Source organism: Abramis brama (genome assembly GCF_963993115.1).
Source record: "Abramis brama genome assembly, chromosome: 5".
NCBI lineage: Eukaryota > Metazoa > Chordata > Actinopteri > Cypriniformes > Leuciscidae > Abramis > Abramis brama.
This window is the reverse complement of record NC_139967.1, coordinates 10,920,671-10,940,666: the sequence shown is the minus strand read 5'-3', so window position 1 is coordinate 10,940,666 and position 19,996 is coordinate 10,920,671. Positions and strand designations below refer to the sequence as shown.

The 19,996-nt window shown below is 39.1% G+C and overlaps 1 protein-coding gene across 1 annotated transcript in view; it reads left to right on the top strand.

Moving 5' to 3' along the window:
• The window catches only part of LOC311083454 (transmembrane protein 132C), a 257,203-nt gene extending 240,200 nt beyond the window's left edge, over nt 1-17,003 (top strand). Inside the window, exons 6-9 of the mRNA XM_084114985.1 lie at nt 2,696-2,901; nt 6,519-6,792; nt 7,844-8,035; nt 14,297-17,003. Coding sequence (XP_083971111.1) covers nt 2,696-2,901; nt 6,519-6,792; nt 7,844-8,035; nt 14,297-15,493 — 1,869 coding nt within the window. The 3' untranslated portion in view covers nt 15,494-17,003. The remainder of the gene's footprint in view (nt 1-2,695; nt 2,902-6,518; nt 6,793-7,843; nt 8,036-14,296) is intronic.
• The last annotated feature ends 2,993 nt before the right edge of the window (nt 17,004-19,996 follow it).

The window sequence follows — 19,996 nt, the reverse complement described above, 5'->3', positions numbered from 1 at the left end:
CAAGGAGCAGGTCTTTTTAGTTGCACCGTTTTGGCCCAACCGGACCTGGTTCCCAGAACTCATGATTCTCGCGACACCCCCCTTCTTGGCCCATTCCTCTTAGGAAGGACCTACTTTCTCAGAGACAGGGCACTCAATGGCACCCACGTCCAGACCTCTGGAAACTCCATGTCTGGTCCCTGGATGGGACGTGGAGGTTCTAGGTGACCTACTTCAGGCGGTGGTAGACACCATCACTTCCACTAGAGCCCCCTCAACAAGTCGCCTCTATGCACTGAAGTGGAACCTGTTCATTGGATGGTGTTCTTCCCACCCGGAAGACCCCCGAAGATGTCCAATCAGAGTCGTGCTTTTTTTCCTGCAAGATGGGTTGGAGTGAAGGCTGTCTCCCTCCACCATCAAAGTGTATGTTACCGCTATTGCCGCATATCACAATGCAGTTTTAAGGTAAGTCATTGGGAAAGCATGACCTGATCGTCAGGTTCCTGAGGGAAGCGAGGAGACTGAATCCGCCTCGCCCCCCTCTATACACTCTTGGGACCTGTCTCTGATGCTCAGCGCACTGCAGAGACCTCCTTTGAACCACTACAGTCAGCTCAGTTAAAGATCCTGTCACTGAAGACAGTGCTCCTGACTGCTCTGACCTCCATCAAGAGGGTAGGGGACCTGCAAGCATTTCGGTCGACGAATCGTGCCTAGAATTCGGGCCGGCCAACTCTCATGTTGTCCTGAGACCCCGGCCTGGATACGTGCCCAAGAGTCCTACCACTCCCTTCAGGGACCAGGCAGTGAACATGCAAGCTCTGCCTTCAGAGGAGGCAGACCCAGCCCTGGCTTTTCTCTGTCCCGTCCGCTCCTTGCGGTTATACGTGGACAGAACACAAAGCTTTAGGAACTCAGACCAGCTGTCACGGAGGCCAGCAGAAAGGAAAGGCTGTCTCCAAGCAGAGGTTAGCCCACTGGATAGTGGATGCTATTGTCTTGGCGTACCAGTCCCAAGACATGCCTTGCCCGTTCGGGTTGCGAGCACACTCAACTAGAATTGTTGCTTCCTCCTGGGTGCTGACTCAAGGCGCCTTGCTGACAGATATGTAGAGCTGCGGGCTGGGCGACACCCAACATGTTCGCTAGATTCTATAGCCTCTGTGTAGAGCCGGTATCTTCCCATATACGTGCGTCTATTTGCTCCAGTAGTGTTCCCCAGAAAGGGCTAACCCTGTTGAGTTCCTCTGTCACCCCTGCAGCAGTCAGACGTTGACTCGTGTGCATTGTGGAACCTGTGCTAGGCTGGGTGTCTGGCTCTACTTGAAGACTATAAAATCTGGCAAAATTGTTGGGTGTTGCCCAGCCTGCAGTTCTACATATATCTGTCAGCGAGGCGCCATGCGCCAGTGCACAGGAGGAAGCAACACTTCTGATAGAGTGAGCTCTCAGAAGCAGAGCTTCTCCCTGACTCGTAGTAAATCACTCGAACAGGTGATTGAAACGGAACAACACAAGTGTTCGGCTCCGAAGCGAAAAGCTGAATGTACGATGCAAGCGTGCTTCCATTCATACCCGCTTTGCGGGGCGCGGGATGCAAATCTCGCACGCCAATGTTCATTGGCTCGTTTAGCTTACACTCAAAGGTGATTACGCTATCAGACGAGATCCGAAACCAGTTTTTCAGGTGTATAACCACAGTAAATGGCAGTAAACATTCAGAAATAGTAATCAAATGTAAAATAATACTGCTTAAATAATTAAATTGTATTGCAAAAAGTAGAAAGTAGAAAACTAACTGAAAAAAATAAATAGATATATATACACACATATTTATATATATATATATATATATATATATATATATATATATTTATATATATATATATATATATATATATATATATATATATTTATATATATATATATATATATATATATATATATTTATTTATTTATTTATTTATATACAGTATATATATATATATATATAAATATCTTTTAAAATGTCTTATTCTTCAGCTCTCTTTCTCTCTCATTTTCCTTGTTAGTTGATCATTATTAACAGGACACATGTTAAGGAACATGTTTATGAAATAAAATCACTCGACTGACCACAAGCTTTTTCTTGAGAAAAGCTTGACCATTTTGAGCCGTACATGACACACATGCACGTTCATTTTAGATTTCATCATGCCCCCGTGGTGACCCTGAGCTGTAATAGTGAGATGTGACTGCTTCACGCTGCTTGAGCATGTGTGTGTGTGTGTGTGTGTGTGTGTGTGTGTGTGTGTGTGTGTGTGTGATTTACCGGTAGGGAAATGATAGTATTCTGTTCGCCATGACAACGTCACACAGACACAGCCCATCAAAATGTCATAAACGTCCAGCGAATACAGACCACCATTAATCATGACAGAGAGTAAAGAGATATATATAGAAATAGAATAGAAAAGATTAGAAAAAAATTAAGTCCATATAAAAAAGAAGAGGGAAAAGACAGTGAGACTAACAGGGAGACACTCACTAGTCTGTTTTCCCAGTTTTCACATAATTATGTGAAAAGGGTGCTCTTAATTTTTTTTCAGATAAGTGTAATTGTGGATAGTGATGGGAGGAAAATATAGCAAATGCCACAGTCATTACAAAATCAACAAAACAATCACAACTGTTCGATCCACCACTTCTCTTTTCTGTTTCTCTCGCACTGCAGGTATCTGTTGGTTGTGATGAGGTGTTGGTGAATGGGAAAGAGATGAGGGGGCGTGTCTCACTTCAAGTGAACTTTACCTACCTCTATTTGACCAGCCAATTAGAGCTCACAGTTTGGGTGCCACGGTTACCGCTCCAGATTGACGTCTCTGATGCCGAACTCAGCCAAGTCAAAGGATGGAGGGTGCCCATCATCACCAACAAGAGGTGCGTGTGTGTGTGTGTGAAAGGTATATTTATATATACATGTGTGTGTTAGCAGACATCTGAGGAGAAGGGCACACTGTTTTTAGCCACAGAGATCCTGCACCATCCCTTTCATTTTCATGGTATTTGCTGTCTGTTTGTGTGTGGATATATGTCTGTTTTTTTTCACAGCCCAATTCTGCATGTTGGCCTTCAGTCTGTCTGAAGGGGCCCATTTTTCAATATGGCCAATTTCTGTCTATCTGAACAACAAAACCACTGTTACCACCAGCAAAGGTGTCAATTAACAAAGTACAAATTAGAATTTTTGGGTATCTACTGTATACTTTACTGGAGTAATTATTTTTCAGCCGACTTTTTACTTCTACTCCTTACATTTGCACGCAATTATCTGTACTTTCTACTCCTTACATTTTAAAAATAGCCTTGTTACTCCTATTTCATTTCGAGTGGAGCGCACATGAACGCCACCACAATGTCGTAAATACAAATGGGAAGCTCAGGATTTTCTTTAAGCCCCGATCTTTGCGAGTTGGGGGCGTGTCACTGATATAGCGGAATACCACAATACTGGTGGAATACCACAATACTTAAAGGTATTTACCAGTGATATTGCAAGACTTTTCTATTTACAGCGAAGTAAGCTAATTGCCTGCACAGAATATGATGGCATTATAATATAACAATGTAATATGTAATAAAGTATGATAAAGTTTGCAGTGGCTTCATAAATTAAATAAAAACATAAAAAACCAAAGTACACCTGATGCACATTTCTTTGTTCTTCATTATCTAGAACTAGAGTTTAAGAAACTTGCTCTATTTTTGTGTAATTAATTAAGAGAAAGTACACCGCCATCTTACTCCGACGAAAGTGACTTGAACGCACATGCCGTCATAAACACGACTTCCCACCTCGTAAGTACGAACTTCCCAGGAGGACTTGAACGCACCAACAGCCAATGTTGGGGTCGTTACTAAAAAAAAAAACACCACACGTTTTTTCGCCGCCCATGTTAACAGATTAGAGCATTCACACCGCACGCAGAGACGGCGCGGCAGCGTGTAGCAGAAGCAGAGTAGAAGCAGCAGTGCCGCGATCGTTTTGGGGCCGAGTCTATTTTTGCTGCGCCGTTCACATTGAATTAAAGTGACAATGCATTGATCATGGCCAAAATACACAGCAGTTTTACCCAAAAAGCACATTGATGATATCTATTGTGTTTTAAACAGTCAATCAAATGACCTTCAGCAATTTAAAAAGAAAACAAATGTCCAAAAACAAACTTTTTGCCCGAACTACAAAAACAAGTTTAAACAATTTATACTGTCAGTTTAGCTTAAGTTACATATTATTATTATTATTATTATTATTATATATTACTAATATGATATATATATTATATATGTCATGCTGACATCATGCTGACAATCATAAACAAAAGCACGTGGTGTCTCAGGCGATGGTCTTCAGAGTGCACCTGCAAAGACTACAATAATGGACGACACTCATCTCATCGTGGAGGTTGAGAAGCATAAAGTTATTTATGATCCACATAATGTACTTTATAAAGACTTGCAGGCAAAGGAAAAAGCATGGATGAAGTTGCAGTGGCTCTTGGTGCCGAATACCGATGGTAATTTAAAAGTGTTTTTGACAACCTTTCCCTGGCCCACGAGCGAACAACTCAACTCAATATAGAAAGGTAAATAGAATAGACAGATTAATATAGCACACGTATAGTATAGACATCTATGATGTGCATGAATTTGCTCATTTACAATAGGCTACGTCTCTATTAGCCTAAGAACTTTGCTGTTTGTAATTACAGACATTTATGAATTATCTTGTTTATGATGGGTAATGTTTGTAAATGAGATGTGTATCAGATGTTTCAACAATCTAAATGATTTCGTAAAGTTTCTCTCTTTTGCAGAACGCTTTTCATGGAGATGAGTGCTAATATGTAATAAATATGCAGATAATATATAATAATAAATATAATTCAGCTATAAATTACCTATCAATATTTATTTATTCAAAAAAAAAAAAAAAAAAATCTGTCAAAGTACTTAGTTGACCACAACCTCAAAAGCCTGTACCCAAGCCACGGTTCAGCTGCGCGCGTCAAACGTTGCCAGTGTGAAAGCAAAACGGGCGTGTGCTGCTCCCGCTCACCGTATGCACTGCTTCTGCGCTGCCTCTGCTCTGCTAACGTGTGCAGTGTGAAACCGGCGTAATGATGCAAAAAGCATAATATTTTCCGCTCCATGAAACACGTTAATGCTCAGTAGTACACATATATGGTTCTTTAATGTATTTGCATTGTACTAAAATGCGTTAATTTTCAATGGGCATATATGCGGCTGAAACAGGTAGCCTAGTGCATCCCAAATTTTTCAACATTAACATTTTAATATAACATTATAGTCATTATGGCCTTTAGAAAAATGTTTTTTTGAGGAGGTGGGCTAGTGCACTATAGGCCCCTGTGGTGCGGCCTAAGCTTTTGTTCTTATTTTTTTTCCTTACATTACTTTTACACTTTTACTTGAGTAAAAAGCTTGAGTTGATACTTAAACTTCTACAGAAGTCTTTTTAAACCCTAGTATCTATACTTCTACCTAAGTAATGAATGTGAATACTTTTGACACCTCTGACCACCAGGAACCACACACGCACACACACACACACACACACACACACACACACACACACACACACACAAACTTACACTCCACGCAGTGCTTCCCCTTAGGTGAACTGGAAGTTTGAAGTAATCACACTTTCAGAGAGAGAAATAAAATGGGGGAAAAGAAAAGACGAGGCAAAGAAAACAAAACAAAACCCAACAGAAAAAAACAGACAATGAAATAAAAAGAAAAGAAAAGAAAAGAAAAGAAAAGAAAAGAAAAGAAAAGAAAAGAAAAGAAGGATAATTGCTGGAGATTATTTTTCTCAGTTCTAATCATTCGGGTAACCAGCTGCATCTTTTACACACAGTGATTTTTTTTTAATGGCATGTTTTAATATGCAAAAATAAAAATGAGATGTGAGAACAAGTAAATAATGATTTAAATTCCCTCACACAGAGCTGGAATATAGTGTACAGGCAGTTTGGGTACTATTTTGGGTTGATTTTTTTCACATTTTCGGAGCTTGCCAACCCCTGTCTCAGTTCACTTTCACTTTAAGGAAAAGTCCTGCTTTGCCAATCTGCTTTACATCTTTTTCTGAGTTTCATGTAAGAAAGTAAGTCATACAGATTTGGAACAACATGAAAGTGAAGCATGATGCGTGAGCTATCCTTTTAAGGAAACCGTGAAGCACAAGGATCATTTATTTAAGTTGTTTTTTATTATTCTAAGAATGTCATTACTAGTAAATCATTATTTCAACTTAAATAACCCAACTCAAAGTCAACCCATTTGTGTTGTGTTTATTGAATGTTATGATTATACATAATGGCATTTCAATAATAATGTTTCTACCCTTGTACTTCAGGGCTTCATTACATAGCCAGACTCATGTCACCACTTCATAGTCAATACAATTGTAATTCTGTTTTCTAAACATGTAGATTTTAAATTTCTTATCTGCTTTCTGTGTTGCCCAGGCCGACCCGGGACAGTGAGGATGATGAGGAGGATGAGAGGAAGGGCAGAGGCTGTGCCCTGCAGTATCAGTATGCTCTGGTACGTGTTCTCACACACTTCGTGGCCGAGCCAGCTGACCCTGGTGGGGAGCTTGTGCACATGCTGGGTTCTGATTGGTCTGCTGACATCACAGAGATGGTCCTGGACTTCCTAAAAGTGGAAGATACACGCACTGCTCGACTAATTGATGGAAGGGTGCTGGTGGGAAGAGACCTGGGCATGACCACTATACAGGTAACTAACCATCTATCCTTCCATCCATCCGTCTATCCATTGTTGATGCTATTTATGTTTAACATACAAGGCATCTACATCTCTATTTATATATTTGGAATATTAGTACAGTATATGTGGTCCCGGGGAATCAAACCCATGCCTAATTTATTCATAGTCAGTTAGTTTGACTGTATCTGCTTAGTGAGAACCTGAGAGATAGTAACACCTCCCTTGTCAAACACACCGGATATATTCACCCCTCATTGCAAAGATGTTATTGCATGTGAGTGATAACAAGCTTGTTTGCCTACAGGTGTTAAAATCTCAGCTGTGTTGAATGCTCAATCCCGAGTCAAGTGTTCTGTTGGCTAAGAGGCCCCTGTGTGTTTATGTTCATTTTCTGTCTATGTGTGTTTTCATGTCTGTCAGTCTCCATTTGCAATTTATCATGTTTCATGTGTTGGTCCAAATGTGTGATGGTTATATAAGACCTCGCATGTGGTTTTGAGTTGGTTATGATTTCAGTTTTTAGTGGAATTCTCTCTGTTCTTTTTTTCATGTTGTCTCTCTCCCTATCGTTTACGCTCTCGCCACCCCTTTGATTTCCTGCCATTTTTGTTATTTTTTCCTTTCCTCCCCTCAGCTTGGGAATCCTTATGGTGTCAGTTATGTCCATGCTAACAGAATATGATGCTCGACGATGACACGTTGACTCTAAGAGCTCTTTGTAGACCTGTCATACTGCCTGTCTGTCATAGTAAACCAATTGCAAAGAGTCAGTTTGTATTTCCTCGTCTTTGCTTTACTTTTGTAAGGATGGGAAATATTATATAATGGAAACTGAGACAGGAAAGGGTTTTCAAATAACTATATTAAATTGCATGCAAAGATAGATAGATAGATAGATAGATAGATAGATAGATAGATAGATAGATAGATAGATAGATAGATAGATAGATACATAGATAGATACATAGATAGATACATAGATACATAGATAGAGATGGGTAAGCACAGAGTGACACATGCATTGGATCATTGGTGCCTCCATTTTTTATTTATTTCCCAGGTAATATCCCCTTTGTCTGACTCCATTCTGGCCGAGAAGACCATCACAGTGCAGGATGATAAAGTGACCATCACTGATCTGGGAGTTCAGCTGGTGGGCTCTTTGAGTCTCTCACTGCAGCCCAGTTCCACCAACAACAGAGCCTTCTACATCACAACCACTGCTCAGGACCTGTTGCACACACCAAAACAGGTAATTTTACTACCATAAACTTTGAATCATATGGGAAAAATCATATGTTAGCTATAAAATTCTATAAAAGTGGAAGTTATGGCTGTTGTAGACATTGGGGCTATTGTAAATTGGCTGGAGTATTCTGGAACTAGAGGTTGCAGTGTAGAGTTGTAGAGGCTATAATGAATTGAATTGACTTGTACATTTTAATAATGAAAGTTGAAAATACTGTGAATTTTCAGCAGCGATCTAAAAACTAGAAATTGAGGCAATGTGAATGGGCTGTTACTTTCTAGAATTAGAAGTTGAGTCTATTGTAAATTGGATGTAATGTTTTAGAACTAGAAAATGTGGCTGTTGTGAATTCACTCTAAATGTTGTAGAACGAAAAGTTGAAAATTGGATAAAACATTATCCACCTTATTTTCCATTGTGGAAGTAAGCTATATCCTGTGGATGTGCTAGCCCTTCGATTCATTAGCTGCTATAGGTAAATAACTAGAAGAGTAAGCGGTAAAATTATTTCAAATCAGTTTTTTTATGATTATGAGAATATTCAAATAATATGATAAAAAAGACCTGTTTGCAACATCAAGCAGAATAACAGAATGTTTTTGTACAGCTAAAATAGCCAAGCAGCTGACACTGGAAGCCTCGCACATTCAAGTTACAAATGGCAGAGGCCGCTCTTACATTAAAATTAAGGTATTTGAATAGCTTCAAAAACTGAAGCTATTCTGAATGTCTCTAAACATTCTAGAACTTTGAGGTTACTGTGAATTAGCTTGTATGTTCAAGAACTTGACCTCAGTGAGAATTACTGGAACACTGCAGAACTACCCCTATAGTGAAAAAAAACCTATACAAAAATGTATTTAAAATACATTTATTTCATATATATATACTACAAAGCCGTTAACATATTTACTGACATGTCGCTTGAGACTTATATATAAATATAAATATTATAATTTAACTTCATTTGGGGTCCTTCTTTATTGCGCAATGCAAATTTCTCAATATTAAGCCTAAAATGTCTCTTAGTAGGGATAGAATGATCTCTGTATAATATCCGTCTTTAAATTCAAGATATTTAAAGTGTACCTAAAGTATACTTGCAATAGTTCCACTTTAGCACAATCAAATATGCTTAAGTATATCTTTAGTTGGACCACAGCACTATTATAACTACATCTAAAATTAGTTATACCAATTTAGTATACTAAAAGTACATTTTAAGGATATTTATATTAAGTACATAAATACAAATGTATGTGTAGTATACTTAGCATAAAATAAAATATTTCAAATACATGTTAGTATATTTATTTTACACCAGGGACAACATGAGGCTTGGAGAACAAACTAGAATTGCAACTGAGAAGGACAATTGCCTAAAGTTTTTAGGCTGGTGTGTTAATTTAAAAGAGCAGTGCAGTTTGAAAGAATTTGTTGGAAAAAAAATTGAAGCTTAATCAGCTGCAAGGAAACCTGCTGATTAACAAAAGTGTCCACAAGCAAAATAGCTCTACATCAGAAATAGGCACTAATATTGTGACACTTCAGAATAAATTTTCATTCATGCTACCTGGATGAGCTTTTTTAAGAGTATGTCGCTAAGGAGAGAGATATTAGAGGCAAAATGTAGAGACTAAAATGTTCAATAATAAGTCAGGTAAAGTAACAACTTGGAAAAAAAGCAGACTGCTTCTTGCATACTTTCCTGACCATGCAACATTTTAAACGAGTCATTGTAAAGCACACCTATCAACCGTCCACAGTTTGCCCTGCCAACAGTACAGATACCATTGCAGAAATAATCCAGTATGCAAACACATTCTGCAGAATAGCCTCTGTTTGCTCTATTAACCCATGGCCCCTCAATTGAGGCACTGGTGTTCATTTTGGCAGGCCTTGTTGTAACTGAGAAGTGAAAAGCTCTAATATTCTACTTCCTCCTGTGCTGTTTGGAATCATCTGATTAAAGTATTTAAAATAGCGGCTCTGCTAAAAACCGAAATGCTTTTCCTGGCTTCTGCCAGCGTTTTCCCACGCACAAGGCCCAAGGTTAACATTGAGTGAATGAGAGTGGGTGGGAAAACACTGCAAGAGTCTCATTTGGAGTTGTTAGCAATTACGGATATTAAGAAAAACGCTTTTTGTCTCATTTGAAGAAGCTGCCAAAATCAAGGTGGACACATATCTGAAGGTTGTTCTTGTACACTATTTCTGACACTAGCGTAGTTGATCTGCAGTTTGCGTTTCACTTTCTCAAGCGTTTGTGATTAACTCCACACACTCTACAGCCTATATAATTATAATACTAATCCTATAATTACTTCTCTCTTTCCTTGCATAGTACTTGATATTTCTTAAATTATATATCTACATGTTTAGATAAGCTAAAATTAATATGCAAAGTTTGCAAGTTCTGCTACAGATATTTTTGTGCGCTTTTGGAAAACTTTACTTGATTTGAGAACTTCACTCATACATGAAAATGGTGTTGTTAAACACTTTCATGTCATTCTGAACTGTATGACTTTATTTCTTCTGTGGAAATTTGTAATAATAAACATGATTTTTTCACCATACATTGAAAGCATACAAGGTTTGAATGTTCTACTAGCACAAAGAAAGTCATACAGGTTTAGAACAACATGGGTGAGTAAACCATGACAAACATTTCATGACAGAACTATCCCTTTAAAGTAACTCTTTTCAGCCTCATAATACTGTTGAGTTGTGTTTCCCTGTAGTTGATGGTGAGGAAAGATGTGAAACATAATTTGTTTCAGCGGGGAGTTAGTCCAGAAGATGATGTGCCACCTTGAATTTGATGCTGTAACCAAAAAATGGCACGCAGCTCCATTCTGTACTCGTAATGTAGTCTTTTTACTGCAGGACTTCCTGTTGGGCATGCACTTTCACCTCACAGTCAAGTGAAGAGGATGTTTATTGTTTTCAGCACTCCAAATTAATTGCCTCTTCTTTTTTATTTGATGTATGAATGACTTAGCCTTCTAAAGGTAAATATAAACTTGTAGTGCTCCTGCATTTATCATGGCCATTTTTTAAAACGTTTATTAATAAGATAAATCTTGACAGCATGGCTATTGGATGTCAGTTCTTATAACAGGCAGTTTGTGCTTTGATTCACATTCAGAGCAGAAACCCTCATTTTCACAATTAAATGGTATATACAGTATATAAAACTTCACTCTCCAAGGATAATGATGCAGTACCTATATAAATAAGAATGTTACTAACTTTTACAGTAAGTCATTTGGTTTTGTTGTTGAAGGGATAGTTCACCCAGAATGAAAATTCAGTCATCATATTCCATGCAATTACCATGATTGGCTTGAAGTGGCTTTAAAAAGGATGCAAAACTAAAAGTATCATAAAAGTGGTCCATATAACTAGTGTAGCTTTCGTCAACGAAAATTATGACGAAATATTGTCGTCAACGAACCGTTATCACCTGACGAAAACGAGACGAGACTAGACGTAAATGCATGGTCATGTGACGATGACTAAAATACATGTATAATGCAATATCGTTGACGAATAAAAACGAGACTAAATGTGGTTTAAAAAATAAAAACTATGCTAAAATGTCTTTTCATTTTCGTTGACCAAAACGAGACGAGACGAAATGTAACGTCACGACGAATGAGAGAGTTGTGCGTGAACCCATAGCTTTGTCGGCTTTAAATTCTGGATTGCGATCTGGTCACCCGATTATCAGCGAATTTAACCATATATTACTCCATTAGTTATTCTATTAAAATGTCTCATTGATATATTTGACACATTCATAATCATTACTTTTGCTGGTTCTTTGTGACAGCTGTTATGTGCGTTATTGGCAGCGTCTTTTGTTACATGTCACCGCATCAGCGCCAGAACATGGAGATTTTATTTTAGAGTAGATATAATCGCACAACCTATTCGATATTTTATAATTAAATAAACTAATCGAATATCCCAAAATCGTGACTCATCCCTGCATGGAATCTCTTGTTTCTTTTCCCAAATCTTCACTCACGTCACGTCTCACCCATTTTCTAAAGGTATTATAAACGTTTCTTGGTTCGCTTTTAATTAGGCCTATTATATTCGTATTCTTTACTGTGGTAAAGTAGAAAAACGCTGTAGGACAGATAGCCTGCCTACATTTGTACTTGCATGTCAAATTCTTTTTAACACAGTTTGTGCTTGTTATATTAGACATTGGGCGCGAGTTTAGTTGTAAAGCGCGTTTGACACGTGTGGGTGATTTTTAGTTTCACTTTCTCTGGCAGCGCAATCTCAAACACAGCCTAAATATCTCGCCCTTGTGGAGGATAAAATTCGCTCTTCAAACCAATTTACATCAAGTAGAAAACACGAAGATATCATAAAGAGATCGATATCTTCGTGTTTTCCTGCTCTTGTCCCACATCCCTCTCAAAGCGCAGAGTGTATCACGCGTCTTTGTGTGGAAATATAAAACGAGTTTTTTTTTTTTTTAATAACCCCCCAACCACCGCCGGTAGTTGGTCCATTGCCGCGGTGGTAAAAAAAACTGCCACCGTCACAGCCCTAAATATAGGCCTACTAAATAGCCTATAATAAGATAGCCTTGTTTGAAATTCTATATTGACTGGGTTAAATAGAATCGCATTACTAAAAAGAGACTAAAATACAATTTTCATTGACTAAAACTAGACTAAAATGTCATCAGTTTTCGTCGACTAAAACTAGACTAAAATGTCATCAGTTTTCGTTGACTAAAACTAGACTAAAATGTCATCAGTTTTCGTCGACTAAAACTTGACTAGACTAAAAAGAGTATGAATGTGACTAAAACTAATAAAAACTAAAATGACAGCCTGACACAAAGACTAGACTAAAACTAAAATTAAAACAGGCCGCCAAAAACAACACTACATATAACTCAAGCACTTTTGGTCTTTGAACAGGATCAACCAATTCAATGAAAACATGAATCATTCAATAAAAAGCGAGCAGTACAATTGACCCTTCGCTAAGCCCCGCCCTCCTTAGTTACTGTTGCTACGCCTGTCAAGCTTTTGCGCCTGGCACGTCTATTACAGTATGTATGCAGCGGTTTCAGACATTCCCAAGGAGATAATTAGTCATTTTTGGCGAACAGGTGAAATATCTGAGAGAGCAAGACAAAAGGGACTGCAGTATGCATTCGAGGGATATATCCACGACATAATATGCAACCGATTAGAGAATGATTTCATCAAAATTGAAGCTATAAAGCCTAACAGTTATAGGTCCCAGCGCAAGCAGCAGCCGCCTCATACGCTGACCATTCAAATGGGAACAGCTATGTTCGTGCACAGCAGGGTGAGTGAAATTTGAAAATCTAATATTTATAAATCAAACAGCTTATCCATAAGTATTGTGGAATAAACACAAGACATTAGCCTGACCACTTTGCAATGACAACATTCTCCCGCTTATATTTTTAGTGCGCCAGGCTACTGCTCAGTGCTCACACGCCGTGGGTCACATAAGTGACTAACGTTACTGTTATGAACTGATTAAGTTTGCATACCAACCTTTTCCTTGGAGATCTCCGGCAAGCCCCCTGATGTTCCCTCCTTTTACTAACTACCTTTTACTTTTACGTTACTAGAACTAAGCGATCGGATTGGGGTAGGGCGGTCGTTGATTAACAAAATGCTGAAATATATTTTTAAGTAACGCAAGTTATGTCAGTGAGCCTCCGTATTGCCTTTAATCACACTTGATCCACGAGCTGAACAATAACTTTATTCTAGAGCTGCTATAAAGCCAAAACACTTTACTTTTAATTTCCTATTATCAATGTAAAGCTGCTTTGGAACAATCTACATTGTTAAAAGCGCTATATAAATGAAGATGACGCCTGGCATTTCTCCCCTTGGGTTTTAGGTTTCGGGAAGGGAACAAAATCCACCACCCCGTCCAAACTTTTAGGATACCGGGTATCAGATTTGCACAATCCATACGCACAATGCTTCGGCATGTTTCCCTCGCTCGAAAGCTTGCCAGACCTCCCGCGCCTAGTTACGGTTGCTAAGCCACGATTGGCCAGTGGCGGTTTTCGGGCGTGGCTTAGCGAAGGTTCAATTCTCTAATAATTTGTCATCTTGTGTTTGACAAAAATGAGTTTGAAACAACATTGGAGTTAGTAAATGATGTCGGAATTTACATTTTGGGCAAACTTATCCTTTAAACCATGTTTCTATTTCTCACCACCTCTCTGTTTTATTATAGGAGGCCATTATTAGTGCATGGATTCAGTACAGTGATGGCTCTGTGACCCCTCTTGAGATCTATGACCCCAAAGACTTTACTCTAACCATCACCTCACTGGACGAGAGCGTGGTCTCCACCTCTCAGGAGCAATCCCAGCGTTGGCCTGTGGTAGTGGCAGAAGGCGAGGGCCAAGGGGCGCTGCTGCGCGTAGAGATGATGATCTCAGAAATCTGCCAGAAATCCAAGAGGAAGAGCATTTTGGCAATGGGCATAGGAAGCGTACAGGTGAAGTTTGGACAGAACGACCTGGAGCAGAGGAGTGGAACCCAAGAGGAGAATAGTCTGGACAACAGCACAAATGAACAGAGACATAAGGTACTAGAACAGGATAAAACGAGCGGAGGAGATGGCTGGAAATACACAAACACTGCGGTAGAACGGGAAGAGTCAGTCCTGAAGAAAGTCAGCACGACCCCAAAGACTACGCTAACTAGTCGTTCCGGGGGCAACAAGCAGGGTGGGGGACAAAACAACAACCCTGTGGACTATACCAGTTATCCAGTGCAGGTAGACCTACCTGACGGGGCAGAGAGCGACTTGACCCAGGCTCCAAGAGGTCTGTCAGACCTAGAAATTGGCATGTACGCCCTGCTTGGAGTCTTTTGCCTTGCTATCCTTGTCTTTCTAATCAACTGTGTCAGTTTCGCTTTCCGCTACCGCCACAAACAGCTTCCTGTTCTGGAGCAGGGCAACATGAACCACGCCCATGATTGGGTGTGGCTCGGCAACGAAGCAGACCTGATGGATCATCACGGCGACCACGGGCCGCTGACACACAATGACGAGTGCACGACTGCAATAGATCGCAACGAGGGGTGCGAGGAGAGCAAGTACCTCCTCAACGGCAGCGCCATTCAGAAAAGCGGATCTTCGCATGGTCGCAGCATCCCCCATGTGCACTCCGATCCACGGTCCTGTTCGGGAAATGACCCCAGCGGAAAAATCGAACCCCTTAACAACTCTCCGAGCGCTGCCAAGCGCAAAAGGGTCAAGTTTACTTCCTTTGCCACCGTACTACCAGACGAAGGTGGGCCATACACCAACTCCATCCTTATTGGGAATGAAGACGACATCAAGTGGGTCTGTCAAGACATAGACCTGGGACAGTCGGCCGAGCTTAGAAGCTACATGGAGAGACTGCAAGACAATCTGTAGAAGCTGGGAAGAGAATGAAAGAAAGGGAAAGCGAGAGGGCGGACACAAAAACTCACCAGAAATGCCTTTGCACTGTGGGGGGAAAGCAGGGAGAGAGGAGAAGAGGGAGGAATTATTAAAGAATCGAAAGTGGATGCAAGTTGGGAGTAGGAAGGAATAAAATCCATTGGGAGTCTCGAGTTAAGTAGGAAATTCACAGAAAGGGGAAACGGGTGAAGAGCGACTGGCACGTTCACACTGGCTCCTACGATCGGTCCAGGTGGCGCAGAGAGAGCAGCTGCCAATTGGTTTGCGCAGGGACAGAAAGCCAGTTACCGACACCCTAAATAAACAAGCCCAAACAGAAAAAGAAAGGAAACAAACTTGACAGCTGTACAGAAAATCACAGTCCATGAAAGTCAATGAACGTGGGTTGTTGTCGCTAATGTAATTTAGTTTTTTTTTTTTTTGATTTAAATCATAGGATTGTGGACAGATACAACAGATCTTATTTTTTGAGATAATCCCAGGCTTTTTCCAGATTAGTATGTAACTAGACCAAAACAGGCCCTCAAAGCACCCAGCCTGCCCCAGATCCAGGTGTGTGTTCGTTTTTTAACGCTTATTTTATACTGTCTGTCCCTCCTGTGTGAATCCCGAGACATGGTCGTGGACATGTGGGATTCCACCTGGCTGGAATCTGTACCAGCTATATCTGCACACACACTGTTTAAGGAGTCGGTGAAAAACACCAAAACACCACAGTCCTCCCTCTCCATCTCTCCTCTGGGAGAAAAACACAAGACATCGATGACGAAAAGCAACATGAGAATAAAGACTCCTCATGCACTGTCCATTTTATCAAGTGAATGTGGAAAAAAAGGACAGGACTTCTTTTGAGCCCCATCGGGAGGTTGTTCATTTGCACAATAAGAATAACACAGAAAGTGCATAGTGGCCCTCAGCTAATCTGAGGCTGACCCATCTGACTGTCCATACAGCAACGGATCCAGAAGTACAACCTGACAGTTTGAAGATGCGATGATGAACATGGGACGGACTGTGTAGAAATGCAAGCCCACAAAATTGAGTTGTGTGTTATAAAACCATATGATTGCTGTGATAGAAAAATATACAGAGTAGATATGGTCTATTACTCTCCAGTATGGTAAATGTATGAATGTTTCTCTTTTTATTGAGGCGAAATGTACATCATTTGCCCCCTTTTTACATGGCCGGAGCACCTCCCCATGGTTTTTACATGTCCTATAGGTTTTAAAGCAACTTTCTATTTCTGCCTCACTAACCCCAGCATTTACCCGGCTCCCTGAATCCTTGTTGTTTATATTACTGAAGAGTTGTAGGGAAGGACAGATGTGGAAACCTTCTCTTTGAAAGCTCAGGTGAAAATACGCTCACAGATGAACAGTGGTAGAACTGAAATGTAGATTGTAAGAATGCAATATTTATTTGTAAGTGTAATATGAGATAGGATGTAAATAAAATGATTAAAATTTCTTGTGGACACTGCAAGAAGGCTGTTGCCTACATTTTCACAAAATCGACACAGAAGAGTCATGGGGCCATTTGAGTGTTTCATATGTCCATGTGAATAAAAATGATAGGCTTTAATATGTTTAGACGTCATGGGTTCTGTCACAATGTCTGATTCCCCATTTGCACAGGGTTCAGTCTTTTCGTTTGATATATTATATTTCTGTTTGTTTCAAAGGTGTTTAGTTTATTTAAAGCTACTGTAAAAGTAGGGGAGAGAGTGTGTGTGTGTGTGTGTGTGTGTGTGTGTGTGTATGTGTGCGTTTGGTTTATATTACATTGTGGGAACCAAATGTCCCCATAAGGATAGTAAAACCTGAGATCACCTCCGAGGGAAATGGGTTAATAAACATGCTAAATTATATATTTTCGAAAATGTAAATGCAGAAATGCAGAAAGTTGTGTGTGATGGGTAGGTTTAGGGGTAGGGTTAGTGTAAGGAGACAGAATGTACAGTTTGTACAGTATAAAAACCATGGAGTGTGTGTGTGCGCGTGTGTGCGTGTGTGTGTTTGTGTTTGTGTGTGTTTTAATTTTAAACGATTTTAATAGATTCGTTCAGTTGTTGTCATGCGATATTTTGTCATCAAGTTATTATAGACGCCACATCCCAAAAAAAAAAAAAAAAAAAAAAAACATTAAATTGTGTGTCATTTTAAGAAAATGATAAATTATTTATATGATATATGATTTGATTGTAAATAAAACTGACCCTAAAACTCCAAACTACATAAAACATTTAAACTGGACTTTTAACTTAAATATCTGTGTTTGTTAATAAAACTGTCCATTATTATTATTATAATATATTTTTTATTGCTCCTGCACTGACCTTCCATGGCTAGGGTGAATACATTGAGCATTTATCGAGTGTGACATTTATACCTACTTTCCCCTATCAGAATTTTTTCTTTGTCATGTGTGATGTGTGATTCCATCTATTTGAAATGCTTAAAGATACACTGAAATGCTTAAACATTTTGACAGTAAGTTTAAGGCAGTAGTTTCAACTCCAGTTGAGTTGTTTGGGAATCCGTTTTTAAAGCGAGACATCTATAAATATTCTGGTATGTGGGTCCCCAGGAAACACTGGTTTAAGGGACAGCAGTGTATGTTTCAGACAAAAAAAAAAAAAAAACACTCCATTCCAATAGCTACAAGTTAATGGGGTGATTTTAACCCCCCCCCTAAAACATTCATACCTCATTTTATTGAGGTGAAGTGACAGGATATCTTGTTTTCCAGGTTTCCTCATGGGATTGGTTTGACTTTTACTGTATGAAGTTTCATTTCGTTCTGGCCTTGACTCTCAATATAGCGGAGCGACTGTTTTCCTATTATGTTGCTTAGTTTAAGCACTATCCAGTTTATTGTCAGTTGTGACTGTAAATTATGGAGAAACCATATAATAGAATGTGAGAGAGAGATGTTGAGCTCAAGTGTTTGCCAAGGCCACCGCTGACACCTCTTCAACCAGAATAATATACTGGATTGAAACAATAACGCTCTTCGTTCACCATCCACATGAGGCCTTAGATGCAGTGTCACGATGTCTAATGACTCAAGATGAAGAATATTCATCTTTATTCCATATTCATCCGCTTAGTGATATTCTGATGTGTTTTCAGATAATCTATTCCTAAATACTCATTCAGTATTCAACATTTTTTCATAAACCATGTCATGTTCTGATATACGAGTACCTGTTTTCATATACGTATACATACATATTTGTCTGATAAAGCAACTTCGTGTTCATGTATATAAATCTATATTTTCATATAAATACGTTTTAGCACCTGAAGACACCATGATTTTGTACAAACATACAGATCTAAAAGCAGAAAGAATGACGTAACACCTGCAATGCCCTACGCTCTCATTTTACGGAAGTACCAACATCCGTTAACTTCCCTTGGTTTGGTATTTGTTCAGTAATACCCTCATTGTGTAAATGCTTTGTCATTAAAATTGTTGCCTACTGACATGGAATTTTTGTTTCTTTCATTTTCCTTTAGTTTAGTTTCAGCTTGTCTCCATTAACTTCCCAAATGTAAGCCAGCTTCTTGAGAACTAGCTATTCATGTCATATTGTCTAGGGAGAACCTGCACCAGATTTTAGAATGTGTCCACCTCCAAAATACCAATTGAACTCTTGATTAGCATTAAAAATACATTAATATATTTATCCTTTTCTCACTTAATTTCTCCGAGCTACAGCTGTGCATGAGGGGTGAAATTTCATTCATCGCATATGTCATTCATCGCATAGTCTGTGATTCTGATGTATTTTATTTTTCAGTGCAAGGAGAGCAGCTTTGATGTACACCAATGACTAAATTTTTGGACGCCGCACACCAGACATTCTATTAGCCCCAGTAAAAGCATCAGCACAAGGTAAAGTTTGTGTGCAGCAAATGTTGGTGAGATGTACACCACTGTACACATTTCATTTGGAGTGTTTCAACAAAAGATGGCACAAAAATACTCTGTAATGAACCCCACTATCTTCCACTTGGACTTCAAAGTCATTTTTTGAAATTTGGACCCATTTTTCCCCTCTCAGAAAAGATGGAGCAGTCATTATGCTGCTGTTTCAGAGGCGGAGAGAAAAGGTAAGGGGCTGCATTATCATTGTTTTACCAAATAGGTGTCATTAATTTAGGCAAGGGGGCTTTCACTGAATATTACATTATTTTAGGTACTAAAAATTGTTGTTCACTGACATTCCCAGTTATAGAACATACATATAAAAATATAATTATATAATATAAATGAGAAAATATTAAATTACATTATAATAATAAATGAATATTTATAATAATTGATAGGCTTTTAAGAATAATATTGAAATTAGTTATACATTGTAAAGTTAGTTAATATTGGGATTCAAAATATCACGTTTATTAATATTGGAATAAATAGAAAAGAAAGCCTCCCTCTCTTGTTTACCTGAGAGTCTGGCTTGGA